This window comes from Salvelinus sp. IW2-2015, linkage group LG30, assembly GCF_002910315.2.
Source record: "Salvelinus sp. IW2-2015 linkage group LG30, ASM291031v2, whole genome shotgun sequence".
Lineage (NCBI taxonomy): Eukaryota > Metazoa > Chordata > Actinopteri > Salmoniformes > Salmonidae > Salvelinus > Salvelinus sp. IW2-2015.
This window is the reverse complement of record NC_036869.1, coordinates 4,599,432-4,619,132: the sequence shown is the minus strand read 5'-3', so window position 1 is coordinate 4,619,132 and position 19,701 is coordinate 4,599,432. Positions and strand designations below refer to the sequence as shown.

At 42.7% G+C, this 19,701-nt stretch overlaps 1 protein-coding gene across 1 annotated transcript in view; it reads right to left on the bottom strand.

Annotated features, from left to right (window-relative positions):
- Positions 1-19,701, bottom strand: part of LOC111954998 (solute carrier family 45 member 4-like) — a 91,746-nt gene that overhangs the window by 8,155 nt on the left and 63,890 nt on the right. Inside the window, exons 4-6 of the mRNA XM_023975003.2 lie at positions 5,209-5,397; positions 1,494-1,673; positions 121-1,298 (exon numbers count right to left, since the gene is read on the bottom strand). Of these exons, the coding sequence (XP_023830771.1) occupies positions 121-1,298; positions 1,494-1,673; positions 5,209-5,397 (1,547 nt within the window). The remainder of the gene's footprint in view (positions 1-120; positions 1,299-1,493; positions 1,674-5,208; positions 5,398-19,701) is intronic.

The following is a 19,701-nucleotide window of genomic DNA, read 5'->3' as shown; positions in this document are numbered from 1 at the left end:
TGCAGAAGACATAAAAAAAAGACATGTACATTTATGTCCAAATAAATACTTTGCCCACATAAATACAACAGGCTATATAATAACGTGGCATATTGGTCCTTGGCGTCCCAGTAGCCTTACCGTGGGGTCGCCGTGGTAGATGACCTGGCCCATGAAGTCAGTGTAGAAGACGGCCTCAGCGATGATGGAGAACCAGGTGAGGAGATGACAGACACAGAGCCTCATCAGCTCTGGAGGCATCTTCAGCATGGACAGCCACAGCAGCCTGACCGTGGTCTCCGTCTCCCCCTCCTCACTCTCTGTGTCCCCACTGGAGTTGGTGTTGCCCGACTGGTGGCGCGCTCTGGGGTTCTGCTGTTTCCTCTTCTGTCTCCGCTGCACCTCGTAGATGTCGTTCAAGCTGCGCGAGGGCTTGATGAGTAGCGCGGCGTTGGCTCGCCGGTAGCGGTAGCGGTGGGAGCCCACGCGGCCGTAGTAGGAGAAAGTGCAGGACGGCTGGCGGTAGAAGATGTGTCGGCGGTGCCGCATGGAAGCGTTTGTGCTGGCCGGGTTCTTCATGACCATGTGGGCATGCCCGTTGGCGCCCTGGCCCAAGCCGTTGGCATGCGCCCGGCCGTTTGGCGTCTTCTGCTCGTTGAGCTGGTTGTTGAGAAGCGCCTCTTCCCCGTCGCGGTCCTGCTCCTGCAGGAACTGGGACAYCCGGCAGATCTTTTTGGAGGTTTTGAGGAGGTCCTGGCTGCCTGTGCTGCTGCTGCGGCGTGGTGGAGAGCCATGGTAGGACGACAGGCGATCAGCGAAGATGGAGGGCTCGATGTGAAGCAGGGACAGAGCGTCGTGGTCCAGGTGATCCAGTGTGGCGTCGGCCATTTGCAGCACTGAGTCCGACTTGGACCTCACCATCTCCACATCCAGGAAGTCCATGTCCATGTCGCGCAATGAGCGCCCATCCTCTTCCCCATCACCATCCCTGTAGAACTCATAACGGTCGTAACGATCACAAGGGTCGTAGATGTCGTCCTCTCCGATGAGCTCCATGTGGGGGGTGTTGTGGCCATGAAGCTTCCCCAGGGAGCAGTTGACCTTGTGGGCCGTGGAAGAAGCGGCCTCCTCGTCCAGCCGGTCCTGCTGGGGGCTGTACCGCTGCTCTTCGATGCTGAACAGATGCAGCGCCACAGAGATAGTGAACAAGATGGCGGCGAAGAAGAAGAGGATCTGCTCCTGGGACTTGAAGATTGAGCCCAGGAATGTGTGGGTCCAGTCCAGACCGCCTAGCGCGTAGCCCACCGCTCCCCCACAACCTGGTCCAGGCACACACATGCAAAATACACAAACACACAATTAGCATCTCTAATAACACAACATAGCATGGATCTCTGTTTCAGCTGAATTTCCTGTTTGAGAATATTCAATTTCTTAAAACTTTCACAGACATAGGTATGGGCATGGAAACATCCTGAAATACAAGGTGAGTGCTACTAAGACGTGTGCTGTACCAGAGGAGAAGGCGTGGATGTTGAGGGCCATGTCTTGTTCTTCAGTGTCTGCTACATCTAGTAGGTAGGCCCTTATGGGACCCTCCGTTGCGTCTGCACTGAAGTCCAGCACTACTACACCGAGCACCGTCAGAACGATCCCTATGGGCTGGTTATTTGGCACGTCGCCGACGGCAAGTCCTGGAACACAACCAGAGACAGAGTTAGTATCCTAGCTGGTACAACACCTTCACAAAACCATAGGCCTAATTCACAGATAGAAAGTTTGCCACAGAGACCACATCCTGCCAATCCAGTATACATATTGATAAGCTATATCCATCCTAGTTACTTTGCAGCTCTGCAACTATGAGAACACAGCTGGATCGAGATATTCACATGTGAATCAATACCCGAATAGTAGGTTACAATCATGGCATGCAACTGCCTTCTAACACACACACACACACACACACACACACACACACACACACACTAGGTCAATCGTAGCCGTATATGGTATATTCCACCTCAGAGGCCAGGAAGAACACAATAAGTTTGATTGGATGATTACCCTCAGGGCTACAGCGAATATCTAGATTGTCAATGTGTGATGAAAACCTAACTCAATTTTTGCCAATTTTCACATGTATTGAAAGCAGTAACCCCCTCAACATACTCTCAAGATTTCATGACTAGAACCAAGAAAATGTTTACAAAATAGCTTCTGAAGTTTTGAAAATTGTATGTTCGTTAACGGTAAAATATGGCAGTTTTTTCCCCTTCATTTCCTGAAAAGTTTCTGTTTTGTAGATAAGAGGTTTTCATCCAACAGCGACAATATGATACCTCGTCAGTGTATACTATTTAAAGAGGCTCCTGCCCTGGTTCACTCCAATGCAGAGTTATCAGTACAAGTGTCACGCGTGAATCTAATTTATCAAAATATCCTCTAAAAATAAACACTAGCCAGAAACATTGTGCTTGACTGGTGTAAAACATTGTCCCTGTAATGTAAGTGTCATTAGTGTCATTGCAAATCTGGCCTACTGTGAATTATTTCACTGGGAATCGAAACTCTTAGTTGTAAACTCCCATTTACTACTTCCATCATAACATTGAGCCCAGAGGAACTCCCCATTGCCAGGACACAACAACAAACAAGTCATTATTCCAACTTTCTCATTAAAGGGACAACGCTCTTTAGAAAATATTTAACCAATTAACAACGACCAGAGGAAGAGAAGTGTAAAAGTTGAGAAAAAAAAAGACTTGTAGTACTGAAGTCTGTACTGTCTGAGCCTGTGTGTAGTCAGTCAGTGTGTACGTAGTAAGCAAAGACTTTGTTCCTGACAATGGAGTGGCTGACGGGCCGACGAGCAGCGTGCTAGCGCTGGAGACAGGAAGCGGCTCCAGATAGGCAATGAAAGGTAAGAAAGGGGGCACAACAGGAAACGTTTCCCTGTGAACTGGTTCCTAGTCCTTTCCCATGTCACAGAGACTGACAGGGTTCACACACACCGTTCGGCCCAGCAGGTCAGCGTACACCGGAGTCTGTAGCCTATGACCCACAGCACTGGGACCTGAGCTGGGGGTGATGARGCACAAATAGCCGCTCTGTTAGGGCTATAGTGAGGGCACTGCTCCCTTCCATTACTACCAGACTCTTCAGTCCTAATTGGTTGACTGTCCTGAAGCCGGCAGCAAATCAACTCTATGGGATATCTATTGATCTTCCCCTCTGCTGTGCCTTTCAAGCACGGAGCAAACCAGAACCCTTCTCCCCCTTCCGCCTGCACAGATAGTGGCACTTAGGATCACTTCCACTGATAATAATAATGAGTAGCCAGTAGGTTAATGTAGGATGTGAAACTCCTGATAGAAGTGGAACTTGATGTGTGCGTGTGTGTGTGTGTGTGTTGCATTAGAACACAGTTGAAGTTATAGAACCATGCTATCTTTTTACTCTGGTTTCAAAACTCAGGAGAACCACATTAGTGAGACACAGTCAGAGATCATTTTGAATTCAATATGCTTCATATCACAACTCACACTTCAGAAGACTGCTTATTAGGTGAGGCTAAAAGATTGACTGACTGGCTGACTGACCGGCTGGCTGGCTGGCCGGCTGACTGGCTGACATCATGGATAACAACAGAGGAGGTCATTAGCCTATTCTGTGAACTCAATCACTTTCCTGTCACACACACAGGCAACAAGAGTTTAAACCGTCAGATAGGACTTGACGGTTAATTAGAGATGGTTTTAGAAGGTATTGTATCTCAGTTGGTGTGTATGTGTGGGTGGGTGTGTGCCTGTCATGTCTTTTAACTCCCGGAGGTTGTCAGACTACAAGTCTATAGGGTTAGTGTGAATTCCTGTTCCGAATAGAGGATGTGGCTGTGTAGCGGGGTCTCAGATGGCGTCAGCGTTCTCTGCTCCAGCAGGTGACAGCCAGTGCTCCTGTAAAGTGAGGCCTTTCATCTCAAAAAAATAAATAAGTCAACACAATTACTCCCATTGGGTAAAAACAGCAAATGCAGCTGAGGATGGTTGCATCTAATAACCTAACTTCTCTAAACTGGCAAGCTGCCCAACTGAATAGATTTGATCAATAATTTATGTTTTAACGATCAATTGGTTAAACTTTTGACCTTAACCTATAGTGACAATGTAACAATGTAGTAACAATGTTGGTTATTGAATTCCTGGTGGAGTACACAGCAGCTCTTTCTACAGGCCTCGTCTCTNAAATCTGTCGTTCTCCCCCTGAACAGGCAGTTAACCCACTGTTCCTAGGCCGTCATTGAAAATAAGAATTTGTTCTTAACTGACTTGCCTAGTTAAATGAAGGTTAAACATTTTTTTATTTACACCGATTGGTATTTCAATGAATGAATAGGCATTTTTTATTCTTCTTAACCCTAACCCTGCCTAATCCCTAGTTCCAACGCTGGTCCTCTGTAGCTCAGCTGGTGCTTGTAACACCAGGATAGTGGGTTTGATTCCTGGGACCACCCATATATAAAATGAATGCACACATTACGGTAGTTGCTTTGGAAAAGATAAATGTTTTATCACACCCATTGTATACGCAGTGGTGGAAAAAGTACCCAATTTTCATACTTGAGTATGAGTAAAGATACCTTAACAGAAAATGATTCCAGTAAAAGTGAAAGTCACCCAGTAAAATACTACTTGAGTAAAAGACTAAAAGTATTTGGTTTTAAATTTACTTAAGTATCAAAAGTAAATGTAATTGCTAAAATATACTTAAGTATCAAAAGAAAAGTATAGATCATTTAAAATTCCTTATATTATGCAAATGAAACGGCACAACACTCAGACATAATTTACAAACAAAGCATTTGTGTTTAGCCTGTTTAGTGTTTAGTGAGTCCGCCAGAGCAGATGCAGTAGGAATGACCAGGAATTTTCTTTTTAAGTGCGTGAATCAGATTGTTTTCCTGTCCTGCTAAGCATTCAAAATGTACCGAGTACTTTTGGGTGTAAAAAGTACATTATTTTCTTTAGGAATGTAGTGGAGTAAAAGCAAAAGTTGCCAAAATATAAATAGTAAAGTACAGATACCCCAATAAAACTACTTAAGTAGCACTTTAAAATATTTTTACTTAAGTACTTTACACCACTAGGTATACGGTCTGATATACCACAGCTGTCAGCCAATCAGCATTCAGGGCTCGAACCACCAAGTTTATAATATATTATTTATTACCTATGAGTGACCCGTTGAGGAAGAGTGCTACTCCAAACAACACCCCCACACACAGGGCCAGGATGAAAGGACGTCGCCGGCCCCATTTCAGGGTGCAGCGATCGCTGGCTGAGCCAATCAGAGGTGTGAAGATCAGACCCAGGATGGGGCTCAAGAACCACGTCAGACTGTAATACTGTTCTGGAAGACCTGGAGATAGACAGGAAGGAAACAAGGGGTATAAGGTTATGGTTTATCATAATCATCCAAACAGGCAGCACTTTGGAACTAGTGGTTAGAGCGTTGGACTAGTAACCGAAATGTTGCAAGTTCAAATCCCTAAGCTGACAAGGTACAAATCTGTGGTTCTGCCCCTGAACAAGGCAGTTAACCCACTGTTCCTAGGCCGTCATTGAAAATAAGAATTTGTTCTTAACTGACAAAAATAAAAAAAATTGAAATAGGATCACTGTTCTGGAGGACTTGAACACAGGATCAAAAAATAGAACATGTACTTTACGGGCTAGTATACCAGACTAAAACCACACCCAATGGAGATTCTCTACTGGACTGCATGTACACTATATACACATGAAAGTATGTGGACACCCCTTAAAAATAGTGGATTTGGCTATTTCACCCACACCCGTTGCTGACAGGTGTATAAAATCGAGCAAACAGCCATGCAATCTCCATAGACAAACATTGGCAGTAGAATGGCCTCACTGAGGAGCTCAGTGACTTTCAATGTGGCACCGTCATAAGATGCCACCTTTCCAACAAGTCACTTCGTCAAATTTCTGCCCTGCTAGAGCAGCCCCGGTCAACTGTAAGTGCTGTTATTGTGAAGTGGAAATGTCTAGGAGCAACAACGGCTCAGCCCCGAAGTGGTAGGCCACACAAGCTCACAGAACAGGACCGCCGAGTGCTTAAAGCACGTAAAAATCATCTGTCCTTGGTTGCAACACTCACTACCAAATTCCAAACTGCTTCTGGAAGCAAGGTCAGTACAAAAACTTTTTCTTCGGGAACTTCATGAAATGGGTTTCCATGGCCGAGCAGCTGCACACAAGCTTAAGATCACCATGCACAATGTCAAGCGTCGGCTGGAGTGGTGAAAAGCTCTCCGCCATTGGACTCTGGAGCAGTGGAAATGCGTTCTCTGGAGTGATGAATCACGCTTCACCATCTGGCAGTCCGATGGATGAATCTGTGTTTGGCAGATGCCAGGAGAACACTACCTGCCTCAATGCATAGTGCCAACAGTTTGGTGGAGGAGGAATAATGGTCTGGGGCTATTTTTCGTGGTTCATGCTAGGCCCCTTGGTTCCAATTAAGGGAAATCTTAATGCTACAGCATACAATTCGATTCTGTGCTTCCAATTTTGTGGCAACAGTTTGGGGAAGGCCCTTTCCTGTTTCAGCATGACAATGCCCCCGTGCACAAAGCAAGGTCCATAAAGAAATGGTTTTCCAAGATGGTTGTGAAAGAACTTGACTGGCCTGCACAGAGCACTGACCTCAAGCCCATCTAACACCTTTGGGATGAATTGGAACTCAGACTGCGAGCCAGGCCTAAGCTCCCAACATCAGTGCCCGACCTCACTAATGCTCTTGTTGCTGAATGGAAGCAAGTCCCCACAGCAATGTTCCAACATCTAGTGCAGTGGTTCTCAATCCTGGTCCTGGTGACCCAAAGGGGTGCACATTTTTGTTTTTGCCCTAACACTACACACCTGATTCAAATCATCAAAGCCTTTTGATGAGTTGATCATTTTAATCAGCTGTGTAGTGTTAGGGCAAAAACAAAAAATGTGCACCCCTTTGGGTCCCCAGGACCAGGATTGAGAACCAGTGATCTAGTGGAAAGCCTTCCCAGAAAAGTGGAGGCGGTTCTCGCAGCAAATGGGGGACCAACTCCATATTAATGAGATGTTCAACGAGCAGGTGTCCACATACCTTTGGTCATGTAGTGTACTTTTTAGTCCAAGACTAGGCTCAGTCTGTGTTGGGAAACAGGCCTAGATTAACTTTTTGTGACAGTGTGAACTGTTTGTGACCATATTGACCTAGACTAGGGGAACTAGGCTATGGTCTAACCAGAAGAGAGAAGGAGAAACCCAAACAGGTGTAATATTTGGCACCGTGTGAACACACATGAGTGGGGACAACATCAGGCTGGTATAGCCTTACCTCAGACCAGGAAGGCTTGAAGCAAGCTTGGCCTTTATACCCAGACTGATTGTATTCCTTTTTCTGAATTCCAATAGGCTCCAATAAGAAGCTAACAGTAAATAAAGCTATTTGGTACACAGTCCAGTGCAGCCCAGTTGTACTTGTAGTAATCCTGATCCTCTCTGTGTGGCTGGCTATGCTGGCAGACTTCCCTCCGGCTGGCTCTGACCAGCCCAGCCACAATACACCTTTCATTGTTAGGGGGGGAACAGTGTGTGTTTGTTTCCTGCTGCTCTGAGAGAGGTGACCTATATAGGAGAGAGGGCAGGCCTCTGACATGTGCCCACGTCTGGCTCTGGGAAGCAGCCAATACACAGTACAGTACTATACAGTAAACTGATAGAATCAGCTGAGCAGGGTTGTGAGAGAAACATGGCGGAATGAGATCAGCAGTTTTACACGAATGTGTGTGTGAAATAAGTGTTGTGTGTGTGTCTTCGATCATAGCAGTGTGTATACTTTTGAACCCAGTCATTAGCCGTATATGGAGCTCAGGTCATGAGAATAAATCCACACAAACATAGATACTGGTGAGAGGCTGTCTCTAGGTGAAATGAGGTAGAGGTCATATGATAATAAGGATCATCAGGGCTGTGAAGCTCTCATCCCTCGATTACACGCGCATGTTAAATGCACATACACACAGGCACGCACGCAGTACAGGCCTAATGATAATATCACAATTGTAAAAGACAATAACATAATAATAAATTAATACAACCACAGGCAAATGATCAAATAAGGAAATAGGCTTTTCAACATTATCCTCAAGATACCTAAAAGGGATACTTCAGGATTTAGGAAATGAATCCCTTTAATCTACTTCCCCAGAGTCAGATTAACTCATGGATACCATTTTTATGTCTCTGCATCCAGTATTAAGGAAGTTAGAGGTAGTTCCGCAAGCCAATGCTAACTTGCGTTTGCAGAACTAGCATGCTAGCAGTTATAATAGACTTCCAGTCATTGTACTAACGCTGGTTAAAAAACTTCCTTCAAACTGCATGCAGAGACATCCAAATGGTATCCAGGAGTTCATCCGACTCTGGGGAAGTAGATAAAGGGCTTCATTGACAAAATCCTGATGTATCACTTTAAGATACCCAAGATTACCCTCTCTTCTCACAATTAGCCCAGGGACTACAGATAAAAAGCTGGTGCAATGGCATTGTGTACATGGTCCCTTACAAATAAACAAATAAAATAAAAATACAGGGGATTACAGGTTATAGCTCCAAATGATTCCACACTTCGAAATTCCTCAAGTCCTGTCACCTCAGTCCAGACACACAAACACATATTACGTAACCCCTAAACAGCWCGTAGCTGGTGATTAAGGTTATGTAAAAGGGGAAGAGATTGGGGGCGTCTTAAAGGAGGTGAAGTCAGACTGATGGATACAACCCAAGAACCTGTGATCCACATTCAAACAACACACAGTCAGTAACACTGAATATGAACGGACTAAACCTCAGCAAAGCCAATTATACCCATTAGACACTGTCATATGTATAGACACCTTTCAGACACCTTTCACCTTCAGTCTTGTTGTTGTTTTTGCACAATTCACACACCCCTAGTCAGGCTATGCATGCCATACTCATAGTCAATTTGCTTCACATACTCTTTTCATTGGTCACACCATTATAATTATCCAATAAAACAACAGGTAAATCAATGAAGACAGAAAAGCCTAGCCTCAGGCCATATTTCCATAGGAAACCAATGAACTGAATGGAGGGGCCATCCAGAGGTGTGTAGTGCACTGACTGCTGAGGGTGTAAGACATGAGATCAACACCCTCTATATATAGATGCTGATTAGGCTTAGGGGGGAAGGACAGTGACAGTGGGCCTGGCCAGAGAATCAGTCCACAGGCGGGACGACACAGAGCCACGTTGCTCTTTAATCCTCCCATCGGTCTGGTCATAACAGAATTGAGGCGCGGGACAAGACAGGGATGGCACGAACGCATGCACATACACACACTCTCTCACTCATCTTCTCTGGGCTATTAAAGGCTAACTGTCATCTCACTGACATCGGCCAAAGTATCCCTGTTACGTAGTGTGATTGCTGAATGACAAGGCAGCTTTGGTGATGTGGGCCAAATCATTAATTACTGGCCAGGCACAGAATGGAGTCCTGGTGTACACAAATGGTAGTATGCTAGTAATATGCATGTAATAACATATGTTGGTGGCCACGGCATGATTTTCATTCATCCATCATCTTATCCAACAAATTGATATTTGGAAACATTTTGTCACACTGAATTATACCAGCTGTCCATTCTTAGTTTAGGCTCCGCAAAACAACAAAAACAAAGTTAGACGAGGCCACGCCCCCTCGCCATGCCCTCTCCACAGATAGGTTGTTTTGCAAGTGTGTATTATTGTGTAATGACCCCATGTTTTGTGCACTGGAATGCTACAATAGCAGATGAACACTATAGACAATAGGCTAGTTAAAGTTCTGATCATTCTAATGACAGGTGGATTGACCAGAGAGAAACAGTAAGAGTAGGGTGATTTCACACTTGGACCCTTTCAACTGATTGTTGGAAACTCAGTTCGGTTCGCAATATTTTTTGGTGCAGTATGAACACTCCACAGGAACTTGGACCCCTCACGAGCCCCCAAAGTAAACCGAACTGAAACCATCTCGAGAGTTCGGTTCACTTGAATTCCAGGATCCGGTTCCCTTTTTTAGGGCAATGTGAAAACAAAGCTCCCCAGGTTCGCTTGTCATCATTCCCGCACCATACTCTACTGCAACACCGTTCCCCCTGACATAACCTCTCACATTGGTGCCACAAGAGAGATGATGTCCAGGTTTGCGTAAAAAAAACGTTTTGGATGTTGATTAGCGATTGTCAAGGACACACAGAAATTACAAAATGTGTGATTTTACTTCAGATAAATTTGTTGCAACATCTGATCTATAGGCTAAGATAGCTTCATAAACTGTATATTCGATTGAAGGGTTTGAATAGCGTGAGAAGACAACCTATTTGGTGAGAATCACAACATAGAGAACAAAATCTATTCTAGCTCTTAAAGAGGCAGTAGCCTACATTGGGTGTACAATTTTCAATTAGAGCATTATTTAATCTTCAGTTATTCTTCTGCTATTTATTCTGTTACCAATAATATTTTCATGTTAATAGAATCTTCTGATTACAATGATTATGTCTAAAATTTTAACAAAATGCAAGTAGGTATATCTAGCTGTCCAATAACAAGTTATGATGAAATGGCTTGTCCCAGAATGCATTGAATGCCAGAAAAAGATCTTGGTTCCTTTCTCAACATAGCAATGTGAATGGGTGAGGTGAACTGACAAAAGAGTTGAGTCTTCACTCAAAGGCAAGGGCAGTGTGAATAAAAAGAGAAGGTATTTAGCTCTTTTCTTTTACCCCAGAGTTCACTTTAAAGAGGACTGAGATCGGCCCTCCTGAAAGACTCCGCAGAAAGAGAGAAAAAGAGCGAGAGTGATAGAGAAAAGGGAGATTCCAGATTCGCACCTTGGCTCTGAATGTGCAGTATTAACATGAACCAGACCTGCAACAACGTCAGTTCTGCAAAGTGCTCATGTTCTCTCACGACAAGGTCGTGAGGCTAAGCCGCAGGCAACCCTGTCCCAAAACCTCAGGGACAGGCTCGTAAAGGCTTTAACCTCACCATGGTGCAGGCCTGCCCTGCGCCACAGGCCCACAGAGGGAGAACCAGCTAGCCAAGTCTGCGCAAAGCTCAAGGCTAGGCAGTACTTTTCCATTAATCTGCCCTGCTTTGCTATGTGGGTTAGAGTCAGGCTGCAGGGTGCACTTACAAACCGACAGTCACTCTATGGAGTGAACGGAGTGAGTTTTTTAAAAAAAATTTAACTGACAATGTTTAATAGAAAATTACCAACGAATTGACAAAGTCAGCATTTATATTACAGTGCCTTGCAAAAGTATTCAGACCCCTTGGATTTCTTCACATTTTGTGTTACAAAGTGGGATTAAAAGTAATTCAATTGTCATTTTTTTGTCAACAATCTACACAAAATACACAAAAAAATATAAAATACAAATTAAATAACTAAAATATAGTCGTTGTATACGTTTTCAGCTCCCTGGTGAATACATGTTAGAAACAACTTATTGGGTAAGTCTCAACAAAAAGCTTACTTTGAACACCTGGCTTGTGCAATATTTGCCCATTAGTCTTTAAAAAAATCTTCAATCTCCGTCAAAATGTTGGGGGTCATGGCTAAACAGCAATTTAAGTCTTGCCATAGATTTCAAAGCATATTTAAGTCACTCAGGAACATTCACTGTCTTCTTGGTATGAAACTCAAAATTTGGCCTTGTATTTATTGTAGGTTATTGTCCTGCTGAAAGGTAAATTCCTCTCCCAGTGTCTTTTGTAAAGCAGACTGAAGCAGGATCTCCTCTAGGATTTTGCCTGTGCTTAACTCATCCCGTTTTTTTTTATCCTGAAAAACTACCCAATATTTGCAGATGTCAAGCATACCAATACCATGATGCAGCCACCACCATGCTTGAAAATAAGGAGGAAATTACTCAGTGATGCGTTTTGTTGGATTTGCCCGAAACATAAGGCTTTGCATTTAGGCCAAAAGTTATATTCCTTTGCCTTGTTTTGTTGTTGTTGCAGTATTACTTTAATGACTTGTTGCATACAAGATGCATGTTTTGGAATATTCTATATATGTGTATTATTTTCACTCTGTCATTTAGGTCATTATTGTGGAGTCGCTACAATGTTTTGATCCATCCTCAGTTCTCACAGCCATTGAACTCTGTAGCTGTTTTAAAATCACCAATGGCCTCATAGTAACATCCCTGACCTGTTTCCTTCCTGTCCTGCAGCTCAGTTCAGAAGGATGACTATATTTGATGTGTCTGGGTGGTTTAATACATAATCGACAGCATAATTATTAACTTGGCCATGCTTAACATATTCAATGTCTGATTTGTTATTGTTACCCATCTCACAAACACTGTCCTTCTTTATGAGGCTTTTGAAAAGCTCATTGGTCTTTGTAGTTGAATCTGTGCTTGAAATTCTATACTTGACTGAGGGACCTTATTGTATGTATGGGGGACAGAGGAAGGGTTAGTCCTACAAAAATCATGTCAAACCCTATTATTTCACAGAGAGAGTCCATGTAACTTATTATGTGATTTGTTAAGCCAAATCTTACTCCTGAATTAAATGAGGCTTGCCTAAACATAGGGGGTGAATACTTACGCAACAACTCTTTTAGTTATTAAATTTTTATTCATCTTTAGAGAATGTTATTTTTCTTCCACTTTGACAGAGTATTTTGTTGACAAAAAAATGACAATTAATTCCATTTTAATCCCACTTTGTAACACAATAAAATGTGAAGAAATCCATGGGGTCTGAGTACTTTTGCAAGGCACTGTATAAAGTGTTACTTTGCCAGTGGGAACGAGTGACAAGTCTCACATTCTATTCTAAAAACTCTGGAACCAGCTTAAATCAATAAAATAGTACACTTATACCAGCTTAGAACATAAATGGTATAACCTTATTTAGAAAAACATCTCTCAGGTATGGAGATGTAACTGCTCAGTCCAACCAGCGTGGGAGGTGTATGTGGGAGGTGTGAGAAGAGAAGACCCCAGTGGTTCCATAGTCTTATCAGTCCTAGAATGTACACTAGACAGGATCACACAGTAACTGAAGCCCTGGTCACATTCTGGTTCACATGAACCTGATCGTTGCTGATGGCCATGACCCGGGTGGCTTGGGAACCCAGAGCTCCACAGTGACCCAAACCCAACTACTTCCTGTTGCCTGTAGACTGTTCCTGTAGACATGTCCACATGACCACTCAATGACCAATCAATGAGTCAACTTCTTCCTGCAGGTTTTTGTTGAGGTTACTCACAGGGCCCCAAAAAAGTGTTTTTGTTCATTTATCTATCACTGGTTGTTTTGGTCGCGACCTGCCGTCTGTCAGACACACAAACACAAAATGTCAGATTTAAATCTGTCGGTAAGCAGTTTGTTTCTTTGGGAAAGCGGCCGGGATAATCATCCAAACAGGACGTCAGATTATAGTAAATAAAGACCCGTTTTTTTCTCCACCGGTTCAAAAATGGCGAACAATAGGCCCACTGAGAGCAAAGTGACTCGCACCACTTCAGGAAATATTTACCGTGGTATAGCGAGACATAGAAGAGAGGTTTACACCAGGTCAGAAAGAGCACTCACAAAACTAGTGAGTTGCAAAACTAAACAAAGGGAAGAGGGAGAGAGAGACAGAGAGAGAGAGAGCAAGCGGGAGAGAGAGAAATATGGAGAGAGAGCTAGAGAGAGACTGAAGACAACCAACAGTGGGTAATAACAACGTGGCAAGGGGGCAACTCACAATCTGCTCAATCAACGAGGTTGATTTATACACACCATTACCATCTGACACACAATGGCTTCCCATGTGTAAGAGTACAGATGTCTCATTAGTCTACTCTGTACACATATAGTCCTTGCTAGGCTGTCAACAACAAAAACATCTTAGTCAACCGAGTCGTCTGTTCTTTTGACCAACCGATTGGTTGAAATTTTAAAACATGTATTTTCCATATATAGACACATCCTATGTTTGAATAAAATCAAACATAAGTAGGCTACTGAGCTTGTCTGATGCATTAAGCACTGCGATTAAAAATGAAGACACAAATTACCAAAGAGGGAACCAGATATCAATATAGCCTAACCAGAAGAAAAAAAACATGTTCCCAACACCACACTTCCCGCTGGTCTTCACAGATTCTGACATTATGCTCATGAAGTTGCTGGTAATAGGCTACACCAGCGGTCGGCAACCTTTTCCATTTGCAGTGCCAAGTTATCGTACCATGTCTATTGATCTGCGGCCAGTTATGATTTTCATATGCACATTTTCGTGGAACAGCTTCATTTCATTTATATAAAGTCGTCATCTCAAAATCAATGTCATCTGGTTAACTAAATGAAAATTATACAAATCTAAAAGTAACTTCTATTGCCATTGCCAATATGTAAATATAGCCTACARAAACCATCAAATAAAAACATTGTAGCCTGCATGTAGAAAATATCCTGATAAAAATAAATATCCTATAAATCACATTAGCATCGCATGGCCTGTCTGCAAGAAACTTGTAACATTGTATAAAATATTCTGGGCCTTCAGAGTTTCCCACACCAGTGAGCTCCAGACAGACAGACACAGCTGTAGACAAGGGATAAGAGGTAAATTAGGTAGGTCTATTTTATGACGTTTCCACTGGATCAGAGCATGACATTTCCCCCCCTTTCATGCTGAGTGGTTATTAGGGTTGCAAAGGGTCGGAAACTTTCCCGGAAATTTTCGGAAATTTTCCATGGGAGGTTAAGCCTGGAAATTTGGGGGATTTTTACTTAAATTKATTTAAAGAAGTTAGCTTATAACCTTTTTTGTGTGATACACAAGGTAATTCTAGGTCTTGTGGCATATTTTGGTTAAACTACTAAACTAGAAGGTATTTGCACTGGTGACAGACAATTCAATGGAATTGCAACCCTCTGCATGCACAGTGCATTCTTCCATCACATGTACAGCTGATTCTCAAGATCTTACACACTAATGAGATGCTATTGAGCCTACACTACTACACTGTCTGAGCCAAGGACTACATGCTTTCTGGTAAGTTTTGATTACAATACTGAGTGGGGTGAATATATTGTATATGACATACATTATTTTTTGTTAACTAGTAAATAGTAGCCTACAGCAAAGTGTGTTTAAATCATTTCTGACTTGTTAACAATTTCTGCTAGTTAGTTTTTGCTACCATGTGGGTTTTAGCTCGCTTGAGCCTGCTAACTGAGTGTTAATTCACCTGTTTCCATACATGTTTTATTTTAAAACATTTATCTTACAAAATGAGTTGTTTAATCTAACTGCTTAACTATTTATCTGTACATGGAATTGTATGTTTTTTTTTACTCATTTTTTTCTAATCTTTACAGGAAAATGCCACGGGAACTATCTGATGTGTAGAGACATTTCACTGCAGCTAATGTAGAAAGAAAAGCTGTGTACATTTGCAAATACTGTGCCAAATCATATGTGAAGAACGCAACAAAGATGCAGAATCATCTGGCCAAGTGCATAAAGTTCCCTCAGGGCTCACAACAAGCAACCTCTGATAAAAGTCCCTTTACTTCTATTCAAGGTGAAAATGATGAAATCAGACACCTTATCGATAGCAACAGCCCATGGTCCTCGTGGAATCAGAAACTTTTTTGACTCAATGGAAGAAAATAGTCAGAGAAATGCTGATGAATGTCTTGTTCAAGCTGTGTATGCAACTGGTTCACCTCTGATTCTCACAGGCAAAGTGTATTGGAAGAGATTTTTGAATGTTCTTCGCCCAGCATACACCCCTCCAACCAGACATGCTTTATCTACTCATTTTCTGGATGCAGAGTTCAACAGAGTTCAAGTGAAGGTTAAGCAAATCATAGAGAAAGCAGACTGTATTGCAATCATCTCTGATGGGCGGTCAAATGTTCGTGGGCAAGGAATAATTAACTACATCATCTACACCCCTCAACCAGTACTCTACAAGAGCACAGACACAAGGTACACCAGACACACCCATCTCTACATTGCAGATGAGCTGAAGGCAGTCAATGACCTTGAACCACAGAAGGTATTTGCACTGGTGACAGACAATGCTGCGAACATGAAGGCTGCTTGGTCTAAAGTGGAGGAGTCCTACCCTCACATCACACCCATTGGCTGTGCTGATCATGCATTGAATCAGCTCCTCAATGACAGCATGGCACTGAAAACAATGGATACACTCTACAAGAGAGCCAAGGAAATGGTTAGGTATGTGAAGGGTCATCAGCAATCTACCTCACCAAGGAAAGTGAGAAGAATAAGAGCACCACATTGAAGCTGCCCAGTAACACCCATTGGGGTGGTGTTGTCAATCATGTTTGACAGTCTATTGGAGGGGAAGGGGTCTCTCCAAGAAATGGCCATATCACAGTCTGCCGATAGACAGCCCCATCAAGAGGATCCTCCTGGATGATGTATTTTGGGAGAGAGTGGTAAGCAGCCTGAAACCTATATCAGTAGCCATTGCACGGATTGAGGGAGACAATGCCATCCTGTCTGATGTTCAGACTCTGCTTGCAGATGTAAGAGAAGAAATACGTACTGCCCTGCCCACTTCACTGTTGCTCCAAGCAGAGGAAACTGCAGTTCTGAAATACATCAAAAAACATGAAGACTTCTGCCTGAAGCCCATACACGCTGCAACGTACATGTTGGACCCCAAGTATGCTGGCAAGAGCATCCTGTCTGGTGCAGAGATCAACAAGGTCTATGGTGTCATCACTACCGTGTCTCGCCACCTCGGCCTGGATGAAGGTAAGGTTCTTGGCAGTCTGGCGAAGTACACTTCCAAGCAAGGGCTTTGGGATGGTGAAGCAATATGGCAGTCGTGCCAACATATCTCATCAACCACCTGGTGAAAGGGACTATGTGGATCCGAGGCTCTTTCCCCTGTTGCCTCCATCATCCTCCAAATCCCACCAACATCAGCCGCCTCAGCACGCAACTGGTCCTTGTTTGGGAACACACACACCAAAGCACCCAACAGGCTGACCAATACAATAGTTGAAAAATTGGTGGCCATCCGGGCAAATTTGAGTCTTTTTGAGCCTGACAATGAGCCATCCTCAACAAGGTTGGAAAGTGACAGTGAAGATGAGGCCTCATAGTCTGATGTTCAAGAGCTGGACATTGAGGAGGTCCAGGGAGAAGACATGGAAGCCTGAGAGGAAGACAACCAAAGCTTTAGTTTCTAGACTATAATTTTACAGATGTTGAAAACGGTTTTGGGAGATGCGGTGGATCATTGTGATCATTTAATATTCCCTTTCTTTTGTTGTTCAATGAAACCATCCCATGTGAAGAGTCAACTCATTTAATTAAAGTTAAATTTGTAACTAAATCGCTTCTTTTTTTTCTATTGGAAGGATTTAATCATTTGCAATTATGTCTACTTAGGATAAGGTAAAAGGTTTATGTTTCTGTCGCCATATGATATGGTAAATATATCCAATGCAAAAAACATCTACATTTAAATGGTATTAATATTAATTTGCATATATTTCCATTAATTCCCATATATTCKCATTAATTCCCAAGGCAAGTTTCCACCCCTGAATATTACTCAAAATGCGCAACCCTAGTGGTTATCAAAAGGGAGCGCGCTGGAAAGACTTTTCAAATAGGCTACGTTGAGGAACTATTGTCATTCTTAATGGATGTAAAAACACACTTTGTTTACTTGCTGTTTGAGGCTTAGAAAAAAATTACTTTGAGGACCTACACAGTGATGGTGAGTTAAGACAATCAGAAATACTATCCGATCCCCAAATGTGCACATTTATAAGCCTACATTTGCACGCAGACCAGGTAGACTAGTGGCCTACCTCTATGCATAATCAGGTGCATGTCCTTACTTAAGATTGTCTTTTGTCTGGAGTGCTCCTGTCAATGAATACATTGACAACGTGTAAATGGAATGAAATAAACCAAAACTTTTTTCTCACAAGTCAAATCAAATCACATGTCAATTCAAGTCGCATGCGCCGAATACAAACAGGTGTAGACCTTACCTTGAAATGCTTACTTACAAGCCTTTAACCAACAATGCAGTTCAAGAAATAGTTACGAAAATATTTACTAAATAAACTAAAGTAAAAAATGTCATAAAAAGTAATACAATAAAATAACAGGCTATATACAGGGGTACCAGTACCGAGTCAATGTGCGGGGGTACAGGTTAGTCGAGGTCATGTGTACATGTAGGTAGGTAAGTGTAGCATAGGTAGCTCTGCAAACAAAGTGTCCACTCCTACAATGACAACTAAGACTGTAATAATAATAATAATAATAATAATAATAATAATAATAAATTGAATGCATTAACAGAAATGACCAAACATTGTAGATTAGAAATTATGGGAATTAACAGTAAATGTACCACTGGTGATACTAGTGTGCCATCCCTGCGGCCTCTGCAATGGATTAGTCCACTGAGACAGGCGTGAATCAGACAGGTGTCTCGTGTGCCATAAATCTTCATATATTTGCCACTGCTTGACAAAAAAAAAAAATTGGTCGACCAGCAGCCTATCGACCAAACAATAGACTAGTCAACTAAATGGGGTCAGCCGTAGTCCTTGCTATCCGGGATCCTTGGGACATCCATAAAGTTGACATTTAAAATGGTCAAGGTACGGGTTACGGTAAGGGTTAAGGTTAGGGACCGTCCAGAGGTTCCGGATAGCACAAACCATACATAGCGGATCCCGGATAGCACTAACCAGTCCAGGCCTTACTGTGTGTTTAGTCAGTCTAGGTTAGGGTTGCAACATTCCTGAAATCCTGGTTGGACAATTTCCTGTCTATTCCCTCCTGATTCCGGGAATCCTTCAAAAAGGTACAAATAAAAAAGTTAAAGTTATTAACTAGACTTTGGATGGTGTATCAATACGCCCAGCCACTACAAACATACAGGTGTCCTTTCTAACTCAGTTGCCGGAGAGGAAGGAAACCGCTCAGGGATTTCACCATGAGGCCAAATGAGACTTTAAAACAGTTAGAGTTTAATGGCTGTGATAGGATGAAACAACACCATTGTAGTAACTCCACAATACTAATCTAAATGACAGTGACAAGGAAGCCTGTACAGAATCAAATATTCCAAAACATGCATCCTGTTTGCATTAAGGAACTAAAGTAAAACTGCAAAAAATGTGGCAATGACAAACTTTATTTCCTGAATACAAAGCGTTATGTTTGGGGCAAATCCAATACAAACACATCACGGAGTACCACTCTTCATATTTTTAAGCATGGTGGTGGCTGCATCATGTTATGGGTATGCTTGTCATCAGCAAGGACTAAGTAGTTTTTTTCAGGATAAACAGAAACTGAATAGAGCTAAGCACAGGCAAAATCCTAGAGGAAAACCTGGTTCAATCTGCTTTCCAACAGACACTGGGAGACAAATTTCCCTTTCAACAGGTCAATAACCTTAAACACAAGGCCAAATCTACACTGGAGTTGCTTACCAAGACGACATTGAAATGTTCCTGAGTGGCCTAGTTACAGTTTTGACTTAAATCAGCTTGAACATCTATGGCAAGACTTGAAAATGGCTGGCTGTCTAGCAATGATCAACAACCA